Consider the following 20569-nt stretch of genomic DNA (forward strand, 5'->3'; position numbering starts at 1 on the left):
GAATGAATCAGCTGTCCATCGTCCATATTATATAAGTGCCGTCAGCTGTCATCATCTGGTTCTGCGGCACAGCTCTGTACAGTTCAAGTAGTGGACACTTCTCCGACGGAGATACTTCTCTGTAAACAAGCGTTTTGGAGTAGATAGATCCATCTAGAATGGAAGAAAGAGTTAAAAGAATCGCTTCGCATTTTGTTAGGAATCCACAGAACAATGTTCTCCTTCAAGACGTCAGCGGTCCGGGTAGCGGAGCTGCTGCGGCTATCAGTGTGAGCTCTCCGGCGGACGCCGCAAGTGATTCCAGCGCCCAAGAAGGATTCCAGCTTCCTGACCAATCCATCAATGAAATCCCCGAGAGAAAAATCGTCGATGAAGTTATTCCCGACCTACCAAGGGGACCACTCGACTTGTACCGACAGAAAGCTTCATTCGACTGGAAGGCCATGACGATGTTCCTCGAGGGTGAAGACATCCTTCGATTTCAGGTGATAATAAAGCTTCCCCACAGTGTTTCCAAAAGTTACGGCGAGGTCGACTTTTCCTTCTCTCACCGTGGTTAAAACTTAGCGGTAGAAACTTCTACCACAATGGTTACAACATAGCTGTCGGACAACCAGGCACTGTATGCAGGCAGGCACTGTACTAGTATGTAGCTGTTCAGTGCATGGTGAATATTTGTTCTCGCGGTACTTGGACACTCCAAGCTTTTCTTGTCAAGAAATTAAACAAAAAGATAGACGAACTGTCTCAATATGAACTTGTCCGACAGAACATTAAATAAGCAATTTATTTTAAATGTTGTCATCATCAAAGCTTAAATGATAAGAACTGACTTGCACAGAAGTTTCCGTTTAATGCAAAGAATGTCCATCATTAATAAACAAATGTACAACCATAGACCCTCGAGGGTTTATTGTACAACAAATTTAGTGTTAGAGTGTTTTTGTCAAATGAAAATTCATTCTCATTTCAGAACTATGTTTTTGACACCCTTGAGAAAGATCCACTGTTTGCCCGGCCGTTAGAAGATTTGAGTCTTGAACAGAAACGTGAGATCACATTCCTGCGGATGAAACGACTGACGGAGTATGATTTCGTGCCAGATTCAGAGTTGATGGCGAATCCCATGAAATACCCACACCTTGGAAATCTGCTAATAATGTACGACCCGTCCTTAGCCACGAAAAGCTTGCTCAATAAACAGGTAATGTATTGAGTGGCAGCTATGTGTGTTTAAGATTTGAAAAGTGGCATTGTTGATACTGTTGTCAGTTATCATTTCTCTCCTACACTGTCATATATTTTATTATTTTTTCCTATTTTTAATTATTATTGTTATTATTATTATTATTATTATTATTATTATTATTATTATTATTTAACATACTGTGTATCCACAGATAATGTAGTAGTGTAACAAAGTTATTATTATTAAGTTTGCATATGTGGTAAACTTTCTTGAATATAATTTTTACCCAAAGCTTAGTCCAGTACTGTGATAGGTCTATGACTGTTGTTTGAATTGTCATGATTCTAATCATTAGATGCCTAGGAAAAATACATGCTGTATAAAGCCTGTCTGTTTGTTGTGTTTTTTTTTGAAAACAGCTCTTTGGAGGAACAGTTAGAGCTGCTGGATCTCCTAGACACAGTAAAGTAGCTGAGCAGTGTGAAAACTTGGAGGTAATGCAATGCTTCTTGTACTGTTAGCATTTCTGTCGACAAATATTTCATAACAAATAACTGCCACCTTTTGGGCAATGACATACAATGGCTATATCCATTTTCATGTGGTAAGTTAGATAAATAATGCAAGAACCTGCCACTGCTGGAAATTGCAAAGTTTCTACCATGATCATGAATAAATTAAAGTTAAAGTTAATCACATAATTTACATGTAATGGCACAAAGATTCTCCCACCCTCCAGTTTCATTTTTGACATCTTACTTTACATCTGTCCCAATTTTTCAGGTGATGGGGTGTTTTGCTTTGACGGAGCTGAGCCATGGAAGCAACACCCGTGCAATGAGAACTGTAGCTACATATGATGAAAAAGCAAAGGTAAAAACATTTATTTAAGTAATGGAGATAAATCACAAATTATTAGTGCTTGAAAATGAAATGTACTCCCTTTTGTGAAATTTTCATTATGTACTTCATTTTATAATGTTGGTGATAATTAACACATAAGTGGAAAATAAAACCATATTTGATACCCACTGGATTGATTGTACCTGATGGCACGACGGCAAAGCTCCATTGGACACATTTAGGTAGTGTGCGCCTTGAAAATGAGAGAATTACACTTTTGCTGTAACTTTTCACAAGGAATATTTCAACCATTCTCTTTAAAAATCAAGAATGAAAAATCGGGGGTCACCATGCAACTTTTGATACTAGAGGAACAAATTACCCAAATTCACCAATATTTGAAATACAAAATGGCCGCCATCCCTGTGTTAACTCTATGGAGCCAAATAAATTTTTCGATTTTCAAAAAATTAAGACCTTGGAAAGTTTTCTTACACCAAGAGCTTTAAAATGAACCCCAACAATTGGTAGATCAGAAAAGAATTGTAAAAGTTAGAGAATCTAAATATCTGTCCCCGAGTCGCATTCTTCCTTAACTGTAATGCACTTTCCATTATCTTACGTCTGTGTTAAATCATTTTCTTGTTCTTCTCCCAAAGCCTTTTCAAAATTTGTAGTGTTTAACTTATCAACACAGCCTGTAATATGTGTTATACCCAATGCTATTGTCAACAACTGAATTTTAGTCTGAACTAGAATTCATGTGTTCACAGTACCACTTCATATTGCATGCAATGCATCATGTTGATATGGTTTAGTTATGTTTCCCTGATCCTGATTCAGGAGTTTGATCTGCACACACCGGACTTTGAGGCTACAAAGATCTGGGTTGGAAACCTTGGTAAGTCTGCCACCCACAGTGTAGTCTATGCCCAGTTGTACACTGCCGACGGCAAGTGCCATGGTCTTCATTCTTTTGTCGTACAAGTACGTGACACAAAGACTCTGCTACCGATGCCTGGTGTTCTCGTTGGCGATATGGGAAAAAAGCTGGGTCAAAATGGACTTGACAACGGGTAAGTTGTGGTTGTAAGAAGCCTCACAGTTGCTAGCTAAATACCACTGTAATTTTCGGGCTATACACAGCCTCTCTGCCGCAGTTATTTTTCTGTCTACACAATCACCTAACTCAGAATTAGATTTTATTTTCTCAACGACCAAAAACAATTAATGATGATGAAATGGGTTTTTAGCACAGAATTTTTCCTGCTGGTTTGCATACATGATATATTCAAAAGACCTTAGAATCGCGCCATATCAATGCGTTTTCTGCATCAAGACCAATATGATTAGATGCCAAAACACGGGTGTTTCATATCGGTGAAGGTTGTTTATTTTTCATATATTTCATTTGTTGGCATTGCTCAGAGAAATCATTGAGATGAAATGTTAAATATCTACATATGTAGTCCATGGTAACCAAGGCACAGAGCAAGTATCAATCCCCTTGGTAGCCTTTATTTCAAGTCTACCTCATGAGGGCGCTGTTAGGTGCCTCTTATACTGTAATCATTCACAGTACAACGACCAAGTCAGAGGATATGAATTGAACTTCTGATATTTTCATCATTCAAATTTTATTTTTATTTTCTTGGTTTTTGCTTTATCAGAAAAATGATGCAATTGCAAGTGAAAAGTCAACTTCAGCATTTATCATTTGCAATTTTAATATTCATACTCATGTTTGCTCCAGTCATGTTTATAAGATTCTGAACAAAAACTTTCAAAAAATGGTCATGTAAGTCCATATATTTAAAGCGCCAGTAATGCTAACTGTTAATGATCTTTTTGCTGTTTTTGTTTTTAATGTCTATTCTATTGTCTAATGTTTGTTCTATTCTCGTAAACGTGTTGATATATATAGTATGTAATAGCTTGTCAACTCAGCCTGAAAATGTGTAGGCTGCATTGTTATTGTTGACAAGTGAATTCTGGTCCATACTAGAATTCAAATGTAAACAATAACAGTGCATTTACACATATATACACTATGTTGAGAAATTATGATTGAGAGCAAACCACAAGGAGAATGCAAATAAAAAGTTTTTACACGGCCCTTTTGCTCCCTGAAAGCCCTTCAAAGTCCTTGAAATCTTAATCAAAAGCTTCTTTGAAATTGCTTGAAAATCGTTCAAAGTAAATTTAGTCGCAGACAGTCATGGAAAATTGATAAGCTATCCTTGATTCTCAAATAACACAAAGTGATCTGTCACTATATATAAAAAAATGGTTTCCACAAATTTGTTACTTATTATTCCAAAATATTACCTGGGTAAATTGTAATTTGACTTTAAAGGCACATGAGCTGTAACTTTTAGCACTATTTTCATGATTTTACATTTAGATTAAGATTAATTCATAAAAGTGTTCTTACTCAGAGATGTTTACTCAAGTATCCATTGAGTGGGACTGCATGAGGAGGTTTCAGTAAGACAAATAATAAACGGGTGCTGCACTCAAATATGGCTGCCTCCAGACGACTACATGATAAACAGCCTAAATGATGCATGTACACATTTGAATCTTTACAAATACGACATGATGCAACCCACTGAAAGGTTGGGAAAGGGATTCACTCCTCTTTGACAAAAATTCTCCATTTTTTTACATAATATGGCAACATTTTGAAAATGGCGGGAAATTCAATTTTTTGCCTATTCTGCCACCAGAAAACATTGTTGAGACATAGTTAATAACTATATCGTTCAACTTGTAGATTGCGATGAATATCTGAGAAAAGTGAAGGTACCTTGAGGTTGGACAAATTTCACAGAGTTGCAGCTCTTGGGTCTTTAAAAAGTCCTTGAAAATAGCTGAAAAAGTCCTCGAAAGTTCTTGAATCTTAAGCGTACAGACCCTGTTGAAACTATGCAACTACTAACCCTTTGTCTAAGGAGAAGTTGAACACAAAATTTGTCATTTACAATAGAATATTTGAAACACAAGACCTCGTAGGGTGTCAAGAATGCTCTCAGATGCAGTTACACAATGTTTGTGTCTTTCTCCAGGTTTGTAGCATTCAATCATGTACGCATACCTCGCGAAAGCCTGCTGAATAAAACTGGTGATGTTGACGCAGGCGGTAAATACATCTCCGAATACAAGGTAACCAAACCCAATCAACTCCTTCTGATGATGCAATCTACTTCTGTTTGTCGTCCTCCTCGATTCTTTGTTTGGCACATAAAATATCCTCACATAATCTTACTCAGAGTACAGGTTGCCATGGCAATGGCTCTGCTTTGAAGCCCAGCCATGGCAACACATGCAGCATAGGTAACATCATACATAGTCTACTTCCTGTTTGCTATATTCCTTTTCCCAAATTGGACGTAATCCAATTGTCAAATAGAGATATTGTATCATATCCTATTTTATTCACTAATTAAAAGCAAAGCTTCCCTTTAAAAGGGTGCGAAGCTATGGCGACTTTCATTGTGCAAGTTGACACAAAACAGGCAACTCGCAGGCACACGCTCCAGAGAATACCACTTTTTTAGTTTTCTCCGGCTGCAAAAATGCAGACAGACTGCCAAGCGGTCAGCACGAAGCTGCTGCCTATCAAACTCTGTGGTTATATTCAAACTCTAATGCAACTGGAAGACAATTTTTTAGGAAATTCAAGCGTTGGTGTTGGGGAATCAATGACTGTTGGCGATTTGAACCAACCGTCAAACAAGCGCTTGTATAAACTTTGTTTGCAGGATTAGCAAACGGCCCCAAAAGGTTGAGATCAGTTTGTGTAATTAATGTTATAGAAATCAAACATCGATCGTACTGGCCAAGTGTTTGACTTGAATGAGAACGCCACTTATAATGCGAGAACCTGGGATTGAAAATTGCGGCTTTAAGGTTTCAGAACATGCTTTGGGCTCATCCAAACTATGAATTCTCTGCCAACAGTGGCACTCCTAATCTTGTTAAAGTAAACATTTTCTGAAAGCCAGTATAATATTTCCCATAGGCCACCACAGTAGCGTTGAGCGTAATTTTCCTATTTTAAAACATTTAACAGCATGAACCCTGTTGACAATGGTATGTATGTCATTTTCAATTTTCAATTTTCACTGAGCAAGCCCATTGAAATTTTTTGTTTGTGATGAAAATAGGGCCCTCTGTGTTTTTGAAAATAGGGCCCTCTGTGTTTTTTTTTGCAGAAATTCATTCTCATTGCTACAATGTTAATGGGCCTTTTGTTATCACGAGACTCCCTGTATTACAACAGAATGCTATAGCTATCTTTCACGACAATCTGCATTTTGATTCAAGCACACATTGATCTTTGCAAAATTGTTTCAAATTCAAACTTAAGCCAAATGAGGTTCAGTGCAAGTATCAAAACTCAAAGGTCAGAACTATTTTCCACCCGGAACTATCTTCATGGGTAACAAACTTAAACAAAATTATAAGTGGTATGCCAATATAGTGAACCTCAATATAAGAGCGTAAATTTAACACCAATGGAAGTAGTGGTGAATCTGATTAAATGCTAAAATCAAACAAAATTTATCCCGATACTTCCATTGCTAGATCTGCCTCCAGATGCACTATACACACATTGCCCTAGCAATGGTTATTTGCATCACCTTTGTAGCAAGCCATACAATATAAAAAACACACTTCTAGCAAACAAATCTTGTGTTCTCAGCAATCATATCAGTACTCTTGCAATTGCTTAACCCTTTGCATCCTGACCCCAGGTGACCTATGACATCATGCTGACATTTTTGTCCGAGCCGGGTTTAAAGGGTTAAAGGTATACAGTCACCTGTAATCTAAATATGCCCATATATGGTCAAAAAGGGCATTCCTTAGTATTCAAAATGCCCATGTGAGAGTGCTGTTTTCAAAAAGCGGACACCCGCTTAAAATCTGTGATTGGTTAGATTTTCTCTTTCCATGGTAACTGTGGCAAAATTGGAACAGGTGACAGTATACCTTTAATACTGTACTTTTTGTAAGAGAGAATGTTTTCAAAAATGAGTTCCCAAAAATTGCACCTGATTGTAGTTTAGGGAGTTACACCTATTCATTGAATATTTTGGGTAAAATTTTGAAAATAAACTTCTCTCTAGAAATACTCTATGTATGAATTTGCATGATTTTTTTTATTTATTAAAAAGCAAAAAACTAGTTTGTCAAAATTAGTTGAACAAAAAAATTATTGACAAATGCTAAGGTATAACCCTATCCGTGACTATTGGGCAGCAATTCTCGGTGCCTTCAATAAAATTTTACTACCTTAGTGAGTCATAAAGACTCGGTCAACGGTATTTTTTTATGTGGTAGATTTATACTCAGTCTGGTAAAACATATAAGATTACAGAAGTCAAAGTAAAGATTTAGGTAAGACAGGAGTTTCATACCAGATATGCATAAAAAGTTGAAAAGATCCATGAGTTTAGCTAGTTTCACGAACCAACAGAACTTTTTGTCATGGAAACGATTTCATTTGCATTAAAAATATTTATGAGATCACTATCTCAAACTCTTGCTGAGGCGAGAAGTTGACTTTTTCCCCACAATGCATATCAATACTGTGCAGTTTGACCCCTTAGCACAAGAGAAAAGCTATTTAAGGTAGCGAGAATTACTAGTCTTGCGCCGCCGTCAGGGATTTGGTCCCCCAAGTTTATCAAAATTGGTATCTTGTTTGTTTTTTTCCATGTTCCTGAAGTCATATTTTCAAATAGTCTAGAGAGATATTTTACATTTACAAAATGAACCAGTGCAATCACCCTTGACTATTACCGCGCGGCGCAGCACTGGGATCAACCAACCAACCAACCATAAAGAACCCTGCTTTCCTTTTACCTTTCCAGCTACTGTGGTGACCAAGGGGTTATATTTGTGAAAACTTATTATTCACCATTGGACATGACATTGGTTACAATATGTGTCACTATTGGGTTTCCCTAGGGCCTTCAATTAGGCTGAAGACCTGTAATTAATTTCCCTTAGGCCACCACAGGTAGCATTGAGCTCAATTTTCCTATTTTGAAACATTCAGCATGAATCGTGTTGACACGTAGTGGATCAGTGTCAGCTGGAGTACAAATTAAGTTTTCTTTTCGGCAATTCCATTGAAAATTTTGAGTTTAGAAAATTAGCATCTCGGTGGTGTCTTTGCAGACATTTAGGCTGATTGCTGCAATGTTCATAAACTCCCCATGTGACCAGGCAATGGTACTGCCATCTTTCACAACAGTCCTCATTTGTGATTCGAGCAAACAATGATCTTTGCAAATGTGTTTCGAAATCCAAGTTCAAACCAAATGAGAATCAATGCAGGTGTGAAAACTCAAAGGTCAGCACTATTTTTTTTCACCCGAAACTATCTTCGTGGGTAATGAACCCATTAGTGAATCACTGTGACGGTGAAAAATTGGATTTGCTCCACAGGCCAGGAAATAAGTTCAGACAGACAAGAAACAGACCAGCAAAGTATCATAAAAAATCTGAGAGTGTTAAAAGGTGTATGCTGGGCACTCTGTACTTTGATGTACATGAAGCTGGAAACCCTGATCCAGACAGAACAGAGAAAGAAAACTATGACATGTCAGCTAGAAATACTGCTACTTTCCAATAACTAAACTGATATCGTTCCTTATGAAAACTGTTGATGTACGGTAGAAGAATTTTTTGATTGGATGCTGATATCTTGTATAATCAACATTATTTAGTTGCTGGTTGGTTTCAGAAGGTATTTTGTAATACAAAAATCAATGAAATATCCTTTTTGTTCCATCTGCAAAAAATCCAAACAAAAAAACAAACAAGACCAAGATATTTTGGTCGTATATATGGTAAACTATACATTTGTCAATCTGCACTGTATTTTTTATGCCCGTGAAAAGCATAACATCTTGACAGATAACACATAAGGCTTTACGAGGGGAGGTATATCACAAACATTCTTTTTTCTATTTACAAAGTTATTTGTTTTTAAATTTTTAAATTGTGTGCCTTCCTTCTCATTAATAAAGAGTGAATTAATATAACCTTCTTTTTAAAGCAATGTGTGTAGTATTAGTGTATCCATCTGTCTATCTGTCTATGGATCTGCCAGTCCATCTGTTGATCTATCTCTTCATCTGCTCATATGTCTATGTAGCTATACCAGGTGAGCCATAGTAGCTGTCTCTCAATCTATTTGTCATGTGTTTCTCTTTCTGTCTATGTATATATATATATATATATATATATATATATATATATATATATATATATATATGTGTGTGTGTGTGTGTGTGTGTGTGTGTGTGTGTGTGTATTTGTGTGTGTGTGTGTGTGTGTGTGTGTGTGTGTATTTATGTAAAAGCATGTATGTATGGATTGATGGATGTAAGACATGTATGTAAGCATGTATGTATCTAATAACACATTATTCAGCCTTAACAACAAAATAGCAGACTCTAGAATTTTCTTTGTGACTATTCACAGTTTTTCTCTCTTAATCAAGGATCCCAACAAAAGGTTTGGAGCTTCCCTGGGTGCCTTGTCCAGTGGCCGTGTCGGCATTACGGGAATCGGCGTCACAAACATGAAGTTGTGTTTACCAATAGCCATACGCTACTCGGCTGTAAGGAGGCAGTTCGGACCAACAGAAACAGAAGAAATACCAGTCATTGAATACCAGCTACAGGTGAGGAATATGTTAAAGTGTTCACCTGTCAGGGAAATCACTTGTGCATTCTAGTTGCGTATACAAATCACAAGGAGTAGTCAGTTCTTTTTAGTTGAAAGCAACACTTGCCCTTAGCTGTTCATTACACATGCACCTTGCTTGTACAAATCACAAGAACAAGGTCATGTGCATGAATGCTTGCCGTACTTTTTTTCGTTAAAAGCAATACCTTGCCCTTGGCTGTTCATTACACATGCACCTTGCTTATACAAATCACAAGAACAAGGTCATGTGCATGAATCCTTGCCGTACTTCTTTTCGTTAACAGCAATACTTGCCCTCGGCTGTTAGGTACACATGCGCCATATTTCTGTTTTTTTTACAAGCAGTCATTTTATCTGCCAGCCATTAGAAGAATGGTTTGTTCTCAGTGTCAGCGTCGTTATGTCAAGGTCAAATATTGACCTTGACATAACCTGTTCACATCCAATCCCCTGTAAAACCAAGGTCCACACTCAACATTGGTAACTTTGGCTTTGAGTCAGACCATGGTTGTGAAAAGGTGAGATAAAAAGGGGTAAGGAAAGACAGCGCCTCTTTTAAGCAGAGTCATGTTTTGAGGTTGTGCTATACAATTACACAGTTCCCATTGCCTTCAAATCAGCCACAAGGGGGTAATTACCCAGAATGAATTGTCTTTCAGATTGTCATGAAATAAATCAATGCTATTCATCATGATAGCAGCTTATCTAAAATGTTGCATTATGAGTCGTGTGTCAAGTTAAGTTAGTGGTTCAGCTTTTAGATTGTTTGAAATTTCTGATCTGTTCATTACCGTCAGGGTACAGGGCTTTGATTGCTCAGACAAGTCGATTACATGAACCTTGAATCAGGCAGCTTTGATTTTTGGAAGATGGTCCAAAGTCCTTGATGATACTTTAAATTTCGATTTAGAAAAGCATTAAACAAAACGCCCATGTGCAAAATATTCACTCTCTTTCAAGGATCAATCTGATGAAAGTGATACTGGAGGTATCAATTATCAGAGCATTTTTTCAACCCTTCTCATTTTCCTGACACATCCAGTGCCCAAGGCCATCACAGTGAAATAGTCTGTCAGATCACAGCATTTAGAAAGCTGAAATGGGGAGGGTTGACACAGGTCTGATATTGGAAACCATTCTACACATCATTGAACCTGTGATATCTTCACAGTTCCATTGGAACAATAGAAGTTGTCAACGACAGACCTTGTTCGTAGAATGTTGCATACTGGTAATTCTCCTTGTATTTTGTGCAAGTTTTCAATAACTTTGCCATTAGGCATGGAAATCTAGAGTACAGACTTATGCAAAACTGTCAAGAAAAGCAGACATGATTATTCAGTTTGCAAGGACCACCTATTTGAATGCACAGCAATCCTCTGTTACTGTTTAGGACCAGAAATGTTTTTTTATGGACTTGCCAAGAATTCGGAAAGATTGAAAAGTGATATCACAATTATGAAATATGGATATTATTAATTAATCGTTGTGGTCAGGACTGAGCCTCTTTTTCCACTTTGCTATACTTTGAAATTCATTGAACAGCTGCAGGTCCCCATTCCTGTCTACCGTGTGTCTAATATGGTACAGAGTAAATATGTAAAGGGCCCTTTGTACAATCTCATCAAATTGCGTGCTCCTGCAAGTTATAACTTTCTACCAAGTTATGAATTTTAAACAAGATGTTTCTCATTGTTTTGTTCTACTCAAATTGATTTTAGTTAGATGTATCACCCCTATTTGTAACAATTAACCCTATTTGTAACAAAACTTAATTTTCAAAAAAACTTTGCCGTATTTGTTAAAATATTAATAAAATATGCATATTTGTATGCTTTGGGGCAATTTTCTTTTTTTTCCTTGTCAAAACTGACACGTCACCCCTATTTGTAACAATCAACCCAATTTGTAACAAAAGTTAACCCCACATAGGGTTAGCAGAAACTGACACGTCACCCCTATTTGTAACAATCAACCCAATTTGTAACAAAAGTTAACCCCACATAGGGTTAGTAGAAAACAAGATTTGTAACATTTTTGACCGTAATTGGTGAAAATTGCCCCTAACAAACTTTTGGCATGTATTTGCACGTCTTGATTATATCCTTTGAGTGGGCCTCTTATCCCTAGCAACCTGCACAAAGAAAGTAAATCTAACGAGCATTTTCGGAAAAAATGAGTTACGACAAGGAAAAAAAGAAAATTGCCCCATAACATACTTATATGTATATTTCATCTTGATTTCATCAAATACGACCAAGGTTTTTTGAAAATTAGGTTTTGTTACAATTTGGTTAAATTTTGTTACAAATAGGGTTGATTGTTACAAATAGGGGTGACACGTCACCCCTTTTTGTAACAAACAACCCAATTTGTAACAAAATTTAACCCAATATAGGTTTAGTAAGATTTCGGTCAGAAAACAAGATTTTAAACATTTTTGACCGATATTGGTGAAAATTGCCCGAAACAAACTTTTGGCATGTATCTGCACGACTTGATTATATCTTACAAGTAGGTGTCTTATCCCAAGCAACCTGCACAACGAAATTCAATCTAACGAGCAATTTTGGAAAAAATGAGTTACGACAAGGAAAAAAAGAAAATTGTCACCAAACATACTAATATGTATATTTCATCAAGATTTCATCAAATACCGCTAAGGTTTTTTGAAAATTTGGTTTTGTTACAAATAGGGTTGATTGTTACAAATAGGGTTGACATGTCACCCCCATTTGTAACAATCAACCAAATTTGTAACAAAAGCAGTTTCGGAAAAATGAGTTTTGACAAGGGGAAAAAAAGAAAATTGCCCTCAAACATACAAATATGCATATTTTATTAATATTTCAACAAATATGGCAAAGTCGTTTTGAAAATTAAGTTTTGTTACAAATAGGGTTGATTGTTACAAATAGGGGTGATACAATTGTTACAAATAGGGTTGATTGTTACAAATAGGGTTGACACGTCACCCCTTTTTGTAACAATCAACCCAATTTGTAACAAAAGTTAACCCCATAGAAGTTTTGTAAGATTTCGGTCAGAAAACAAGATTCCTTAACATTTTTGACCAAAATTCGTGAAAATTGCCCTAAAACAAACTTCTTGCATGTATCTTCACTACTCAATTACATCTTACGAGTAGGCCTCTTATCCCTAGGAATCTGCACAACGAAATTTAATCTCACGAGCATTTTCAGAAAAATGACTTTCGACAAGGAAAACAAAGAAAATAGCCCCCAAATATACTAATATGTATATTTCATCAAGATTTCATCAAATACGGCCAAGTTTTTTTTGAAAATTTGGTTTTGTTACAAATTGGTTACATTTTGTTACAAATAGGGTGATCGTTACAAATAGGGTTGACATGTCACCCCCATTTGTAACAATCCACCCAATTTGTAACAAAAGCAGTTCGTAAAAATGAGTTTTGACAAGGAAAAAAAAAAGAAAATTGCCCCAAAAGATACAAATATGCATATTTTATTAATATTTCAACAAATACGGCAATGTTTTTTTGAAAATTAAGTTTTGTTACAAATAGGGTTGATTGTTACAAATAGGGGTGATACACTTATCAAATTCAACTCTAAAGAGGATAGAAATATTTTGATATTTAGCTCTCCTTCTAATTTTTCATTTGAAGCAATGGAGACTGGTTCCGTATGTTGCAGCTCTCTATGCAGTGGAGTACTTCTTCAAAAAATTCATGAAGTACTTTGTTGAGTTCACTGTGAACAACATGGTTGGAGTAGGAGGAGTTCGACAGGTACGTCAACATATATTCCTTTTGTTGTAAACATTGGAGCAGGGAAATTGCCTTTATTGCATTGTCAGATGTACTTTTGCACAGAAAAGAAAGTAATAAGTCTTCCTTTTGGGACTTGATTTTGAAAATTTTGTAATTTTCGAGAACTATTTGTGCACGACTTTCAAATGTGCCAAATATACAGACACCTTTTCTAACTGCCCATATTCATAGATTCAGATGATACATTGATTTTGTAATATATAGCTATAGTGCCATTATTATACGCCAGAAAATATTATGAGGTTATTACGAAAATACCGCAAAGGATGCACGAGGACATTTGCGCAGCGTATCGCGGAGGGCGATGTGCGACGCCAATGTCCGAGTGCATCATTTGCGGTATTTTCATAAGAACCTTATTATTATACATCTTACATTCCTGACTGTGGCATCAAAATGTCAGAATAGTGACCGTTTTCGTGCGATGTCAACAATTTTTCTTCCTATTTTAGCGCCAGTGTGGAACGCTATCTCAGACGCGCTTCTGCGAGCTTTGGAGTGTGTGCACTACACACACACTACGTGCAGAGCGCGCGCGAGACTTGTTCTGGCACTCGTCCAATGGGTCCCTTGAAACCGTTCTACAGTAAATGCGCAGTACAGCCGCAGGGAATGGGGCGCCTTGAAACCGTACGTGTTACAGAACGGGCGTTCCGAACGTCTTTTTTAGCCCACGCAAAATTCTATTGTTCTTGATGGTAGATGTATAATATTATTGAATGTGCTGATAGTGTTCACACAAAATGCAACAAGACTAAAAATATAGGGCCCACACTGAGCAGTTTTACAAATCACCACATTCCAAGGGGATTGAGTTGCTTGCTAAAGCTAGAAAGGCCCCTTAGTAAACCTAATTCATGTTTTAATGAAGATTGGGGCAAAATATATTCTTCAGGTATGCACAAACTGTCAATTTATGTGAACAGTTCAGTCATCTTTTGTTCAACAATCATATCACGCCTGATAAAAACTGTTAGATATCATTTTCAAATTAAAAGGTAGCATATGACCTTGACTGGAAGGTCCTTTGTATGAAGGAACTCCTTTATAAGCTTCCACATCATGATTTGTAAGAGTTCTCTTACACAACAGACCCAGTGACCTAGAAAACAACCAAAATCATAGTGACTTGTCCATGTTTAATTTTTTATCATCGTTCAATGCCATGCCTGTAATAATAATCGCCGCGAACGAAATCATGAATCAGATCAGACACGTCGCTTCTGAGAAACTGACCTTTCAAGGTTAATGAAAAACAGGAATTTTTTATATAAGTGGACCAGATTTTAGTTATTGAATATATGTACGTGCTGATGGACATGTGTAGGTTAACACTTCTGAATACAGAAAGAAGGAACGGAACCTTGACTGAAAAGTAATTTGAGTGAGTTTTTTGATGCTCAATGAATTGAACTAATGTAGCTTCAGATAACTGCTTTCCTGGCAAGAAATTTTTCCACATCTAGTCACGCATGAGATATTTGATTCAAATATAAATTGTCAACTCAAGGATGTGCCAGCCATTATGGTAGAATCATCGTTATGTTGTGAAATGCTAGTGTCACTGCAGGCAAGACAGAAGACATCTTTTAGATAGTTTTAAATGCTGTTTTAACAGAAGAACGATAGTTTAATATGCTATTGCATTTTAAATTTTCACCCTCCCAAAAAAAAATTTAGATTCAGTTTTAGTCAGTGTGCACAGCAGTTCAACCCCTGTGTGTTTAGCTCCCATAGCCATATGTATATATGGCAATGGAAGCTATTCTTATAGGCTAGGGAAATGTCTGTATGTATGTATGTCTGTATGTCTGTACGTCTGTATGTCTGTATGTCTGTATGTCTGTATGTCTGTCCGTCAACATCAAAAACTCCAAAACCACTGTACATTTCATCTTGATATTTGGTGTGTACATGGATGATGGGCTGTAGATGAGATTTTGTTCAAATGAAGTTGTCATTGCCAAAAATATGAAAATTAAGTGAAAAAATGTAAAAACAGTCAAAATTGAAAAAACTCAATAACCACTGAGCAGATTACATGAAAAATTAGCATGTAAGTACTTTGGGCTGACATGAAATGATTGTGCACATCTTGGGTCAGTATCTTGGACTTGCTATTTTTCATGAATTTTTTTGTAATTTTCTCCCATTTTTGGTCAAAAAATCTCCTGCTCTGAAACCACAAGTCCGATTGATTTGAAACTTGGTATGGAAGTGCATAGGAGTGACCTTTCCCAAATTTGGGCAAATCGTGGTGAAATTTGCATATTTTTAGTTTACACGTCCATAGACTCCCATGTATAAGGCAGATCTCCATAGACTCCCATGTATAAGGCCACGAAAAATAAAAAATTAGTTTCTCATCGTATTCATATTGCAAAAAGGATGCAGTGACACAATTTTTAGTCCCCACAGATGAAGTCCAGTGAGCTTATAGATTGGGTCATGTCCGTCTGTTCGTCCATCCGTAAGTCCATCCGTTCACGCATATATCTCGGACATTTTGACAAAATGTCATGTGACCTTGATGATCTTTGATCTCAAATATACATATTTGTCCATAACTCAGTAACCACAAGTGCTACAGCCTTCATGTATGGTATGATGGGACACCTTATGACGCAACATATTGTACCTCATTAATTATGTGCATATCTAATTTTGAGCGAGCCAATAGAGCTAGAGGTCTGATTTTTGGTATATAGGGATAACTTAGCACTACAATTTTTTTGACAAAATGTCACGTGACCTCGGTGACCTTTGACCTCAAATATACATATTTGTCCATAACTCAGTAACCACAAGTGCTACAGCCTTCATGTATGGTATGATGGGACACCTTATGACGCCACATATTGTACCTCATTAATTATGCACATATCTAATTTTGAGCGAGCCAATAGAGCTAGAGGTCTGATTTTTGGTATATAGGGATAACTTAGCAAAACAATTTTTTTGACAAAATGTCACGTGACCTCGGTGACCTTTGACCTCAAATATACATATTTGTCCATAACTCAGTAACCACAAGTGCTACAGCCTTCATGTATGGTATGATGGGACACCTTATGACGCCACATATCGTACCTTATTAATTATGTGCATATCTAATTTTGAGCGAGCCAATAGAGCTAGAGGTCTGATTTTTGGTATATAGGGATAACTTAGCAATACAATTTTTTTGACAAAATGTCATGTGACCTGGATGACCTTTGACGTCAAATATACATATTTTTCCATAACTCGGTAACCACAACTGCTACACCCTTCATGTTTGGTATGATTGGACACCTTATGACGCCACATACTGTACCTTAATAATTATGCGCATATCTCATTCTGAGCGAGCCAATAGAGCTGGATGTCTGATTTTTGGTATATAGGGATAACATAGGAGAGAAATTATTTGACCAAATGTCATGTGACCTCGATGACCTTTTACCTAAAATATATGTTTATGTCAATAAATAAGTGTTATGTCCTTTGTATTTAGTAGGATGGAGACCTTATGACAACACACGCTTTACCTCATTAATTATGTACACATCTAATTCTGGGCAAGCGAATAGAGCTAGAGATCTGATTTTTTGGCATATAGGGATTAATTAGCAATATAATTTTTTTTTCAAAATGTCATGTGACCTCGATGACCTTTGACCTTGATTATACATATATATGCATATCTCAGTAACCACAAGTTCTATACCCTCCAATTTTGATAGGATATTAGACCTTAAGATGTCACATCTTGTACCTCATTTATAATGCGCATATGTATTTCTTGGCTGGCCAATACTGCTAGAGGTCTGATCTTTTTTCCCGATTTAGAACCATAACTTAGACATGCCACATGTGTTTCAAATTGGGAACAACGACATAGACCAATGTGCCCATAGATCTCAACATATACACTCCAGTGATACTTCTTAATGACCATATTTTCCTGCCCCATCAAGACTAATACTCCTATTACAAGTGGGGACTATGTCATTGTAAATGACTTGTTGAGTTAATGGTTGTATCACAGTATTCGATATATCTCATTCTGTATTTTTTCCATTTTATATTCTGAATAATTACATTAAACATATTTCACTGTCTCCAGTACATTTCATTTAAGTATTTTCACTTCATGCACTTTATCCCTTTCACACATGTTCAAATATCTGACCAGAGAACAAACACTAAATAGTCCAGGATGGGAGCTACAGTGTCATTGACGCTATTTTTTATAATTTTACTTTTGTAAATTGTTAAACAGCATCCTTTCTGCAGTTTTCCAAAACACACAGCCAGCACATAACCTGAATGACGCCAATGTTCTAATCAATCTTGTAAGTTAGTGTTAAAGGTGGATGTGTTGAGCTATCTTGTCTTTATGCCCCAAAATATTGCAAAAAAAAAGCATATTGCAGTGAGTAAAAAAAGAACTCTCGTGGAAAAAAAAATCTGGGAAAAGGTAGTTCAGAATAAAAGTGGAGGAGAAAAAGAAATCCGTCTCTTTTGCTGATTGGTGAGGACTGGAAGCAATATTTCTTTCTTGGCTTCATGCCTCAGGAGAGAGTATATATTCAGTTGTGTTTTACAAATAATCATGTGTTTACCAAGTTTTCTTGTTTGTAGGCGGTTAACATGACAACAGCAATCTATTTTTGCTCATTTCCCTTTTCCTTTGTACGTAGGCTGAACTTGGGAAGGAAATCCATGCCATTTCGTGTTGCAGCAAGCCTTTAGCTGGTTGGATTGCCAGGGACACCATACAGGAATGCCGTGAGGCCTGTGGTGGCCATGGTTACTTGGCCTGTAAGCATTCATTAGTATCACAATTCTTTCCGCGACACTGACATGGGAAAAGATGCCCTCTTTGTGTTATCAAACTGTTTCTCTGCTTGTCAAAAAACGGGAATGACTGTTCTATTTCTGTTCTATATGCCAGTAATCAGGCAAATACTATCTGATTTTCACAAAAATGAGAAGTGAAAGCTTCAGTGATGCACAAGCTAAGGCCCCCTTCCATTACGCCACCACCTCACATCCTTGATTTTTTAGTGATGTTCAGTATTCAAAATTCAACAATCTGTTCAGGGAAAATAATGCTCTTTGAGTGAAAATGTGTTTTTGTGGCAATTTAGAAAAAAAAATTAGTAAACGTGATAGGATCCAGCAGAACATTAAGTCAAAGTGGTGGATTCACAGAAACAAAATACCAGGATGTAAGGTCTTGGAGGGATCATGAAAAGGCCTATTATCTCATCATGTGTAGTTAGCAGGCTGTTTTAGAGTTTAATGATTTCCGTTAAGCAAAATCTCCTCCTTGAATGCCAATGCCACATTTTAAGATACTTTATATAGAATATGTATTTTATTTCTTCTGGTCAAAATCAGTGTCGTTGCATCGAACATGATGTGCCACTCTCAAACATTAACATGTGCATTGCCAGAAGGGACGATGTATTTTGAAGTATCGGTGAGCTTCTTGATGAGGTCAGAATCATAGATGGTCAAATGGACATTATTATGGCTTTGTTCATGACAGTCTGAATAAGACTTTTGTATGTTAACTAACTTCTGAAACAAAATAGGTAGTCTGTCTTCCGGCGTGAGGATAATCTACAACCAAATAATGTTTATTGGAAAGGAGGGGAATGAAAAGAGTCGGCATTATCTTTTCAAAGTCGTACAAGTTTCTGTACAATACAGCTGGGGAGGGGGAGGGAGGAGGGGAAGGGATGGAGGGAGGGGTGGTGCCATGCTGTCTTCTTATCCATGGGCAGCAAACATATCTCTTTGGTTCCTCTCTCTCTCAGGTGATTACACTTGACCATTTACGAATTCAAAAAAATGAAAATGAAGAAGATAATCTGTCACATTTATGGACTGTGTTGTCCTCTATTAACACACTCTCTCTTCACTGTCATTCCAGACTTTTTCGTATTTTCTGCTTTCTTGTGATTGACAAAATTTGTTTCAGAGAATACTGTTTTTCATTTATTTTAAGATAGTGAAAATTTGTTTGACAGAAGCCATCTTATTTGCTGATTTCTGGTTTCTATTTTTTTTTGCCTGACTGTAAACTCAATACAAGTTGTTTTTGGAGTTGAACTGATGTACGTTAATCTGTTGCCTTGAAAATAAGAGAGTGACAATGTACATCTGTTTTCCAATTTCAGTCAATCGTCTTGGTGACATCAGAGATGATCATGACCCAAATCTGACCTATGAAGGAGATAACAACGTTCTCCTTCAACAGACTAGTAATTATTTGTTAACACTCGCAGAAAATAAAGAGAAAGGTGAGTTGGAAAAAAGTGTATTTTGAGGATTTCTGCATGTTCTATAGGATCATGAAATCTCTCTCTTCTTGCAGGGTTACTCCTCAAGCATGTCTAGCAAACGTAACTCTACCGTTGTCATTTTCATTTGAAGGTCAAGTGAATGCCCTGACCCTACATTTTTGTGTTTGTCTGTGTGTTTTTGTCCCTTGAAAATTCAACTGTAAAAGTATTCCAGATTGGAATATCTGACTTTTTATTTGAAATTCCTTCATGTATGTCTTCAATTTGTGAAAAGAACCTTCTTTTTACTGTAGTGGTAAGACTTTACTGAAGGCGCTTATGACAAAAAGAACTGTCTACACAGTCAGTGAAATCGATTTGTCAGATAAAGAGTATTTCGAGATGTTGATCGACATGCACTGAGATCGGTGTTAGCAGACTCAAACAAAGGAGATTGGGTAACTTCATTAGACCTTGCAGACGCATATCTTCAAATCCAAATCTTTCCAGAGAATCATTGTTACCTTCATTTTAAAACAGAGGATCAGGTTTTATCAGTTCTGAAACCTGACTACCATTCAGATTGGCATTAGCAATAAGAGTGTTCACAAAAATAACAGCGGGTGTGGCTGCGTTTCTCAGGGAGATGCCAAGAAGTGTACATTCACCTTTATTACATGCCTCGTATATCGAACGTTGTGCACTCCATAG

The 20569-nt window shown here is 36.8% G+C and overlaps 1 protein-coding gene across 1 annotated transcript in view; it reads left to right on the forward strand.

Annotated features, from left to right (window-relative positions):
• LOC139145062 (peroxisomal acyl-coenzyme A oxidase 3-like) overlaps positions 1-20569 on the forward strand; it is a 57927-nt gene continuing 37358 nt past the window's right edge. The window contains exons 1-10 of the mRNA XM_070715997.1: positions 1-485; positions 974-1204; positions 1609-1683; positions 1973-2062; positions 2876-3108; positions 5101-5197; positions 9555-9737; positions 13416-13538; positions 18266-18386; positions 19754-19876. Coding sequence (XP_070572098.1) covers positions 159-485; positions 974-1204; positions 1609-1683; positions 1973-2062; positions 2876-3108; positions 5101-5197; positions 9555-9737; positions 13416-13538; positions 18266-18386; positions 19754-19876 — 1603 coding nt within the window. The 5' untranslated portion in view covers positions 1-158. The remainder of the gene's footprint in view (positions 486-973; positions 1205-1608; positions 1684-1972; positions 2063-2875; positions 3109-5100; positions 5198-9554; positions 9738-13415; positions 13539-18265; positions 18387-19753; positions 19877-20569) is intronic.

The sequence above is a fragment of the Ptychodera flava genome, chromosome 12 (genome assembly GCF_041260155.1).
Source record: "Ptychodera flava strain L36383 chromosome 12, AS_Pfla_20210202, whole genome shotgun sequence".
Lineage (NCBI taxonomy): Eukaryota > Metazoa > Hemichordata > Enteropneusta > Ptychoderidae > Ptychodera > Ptychodera flava.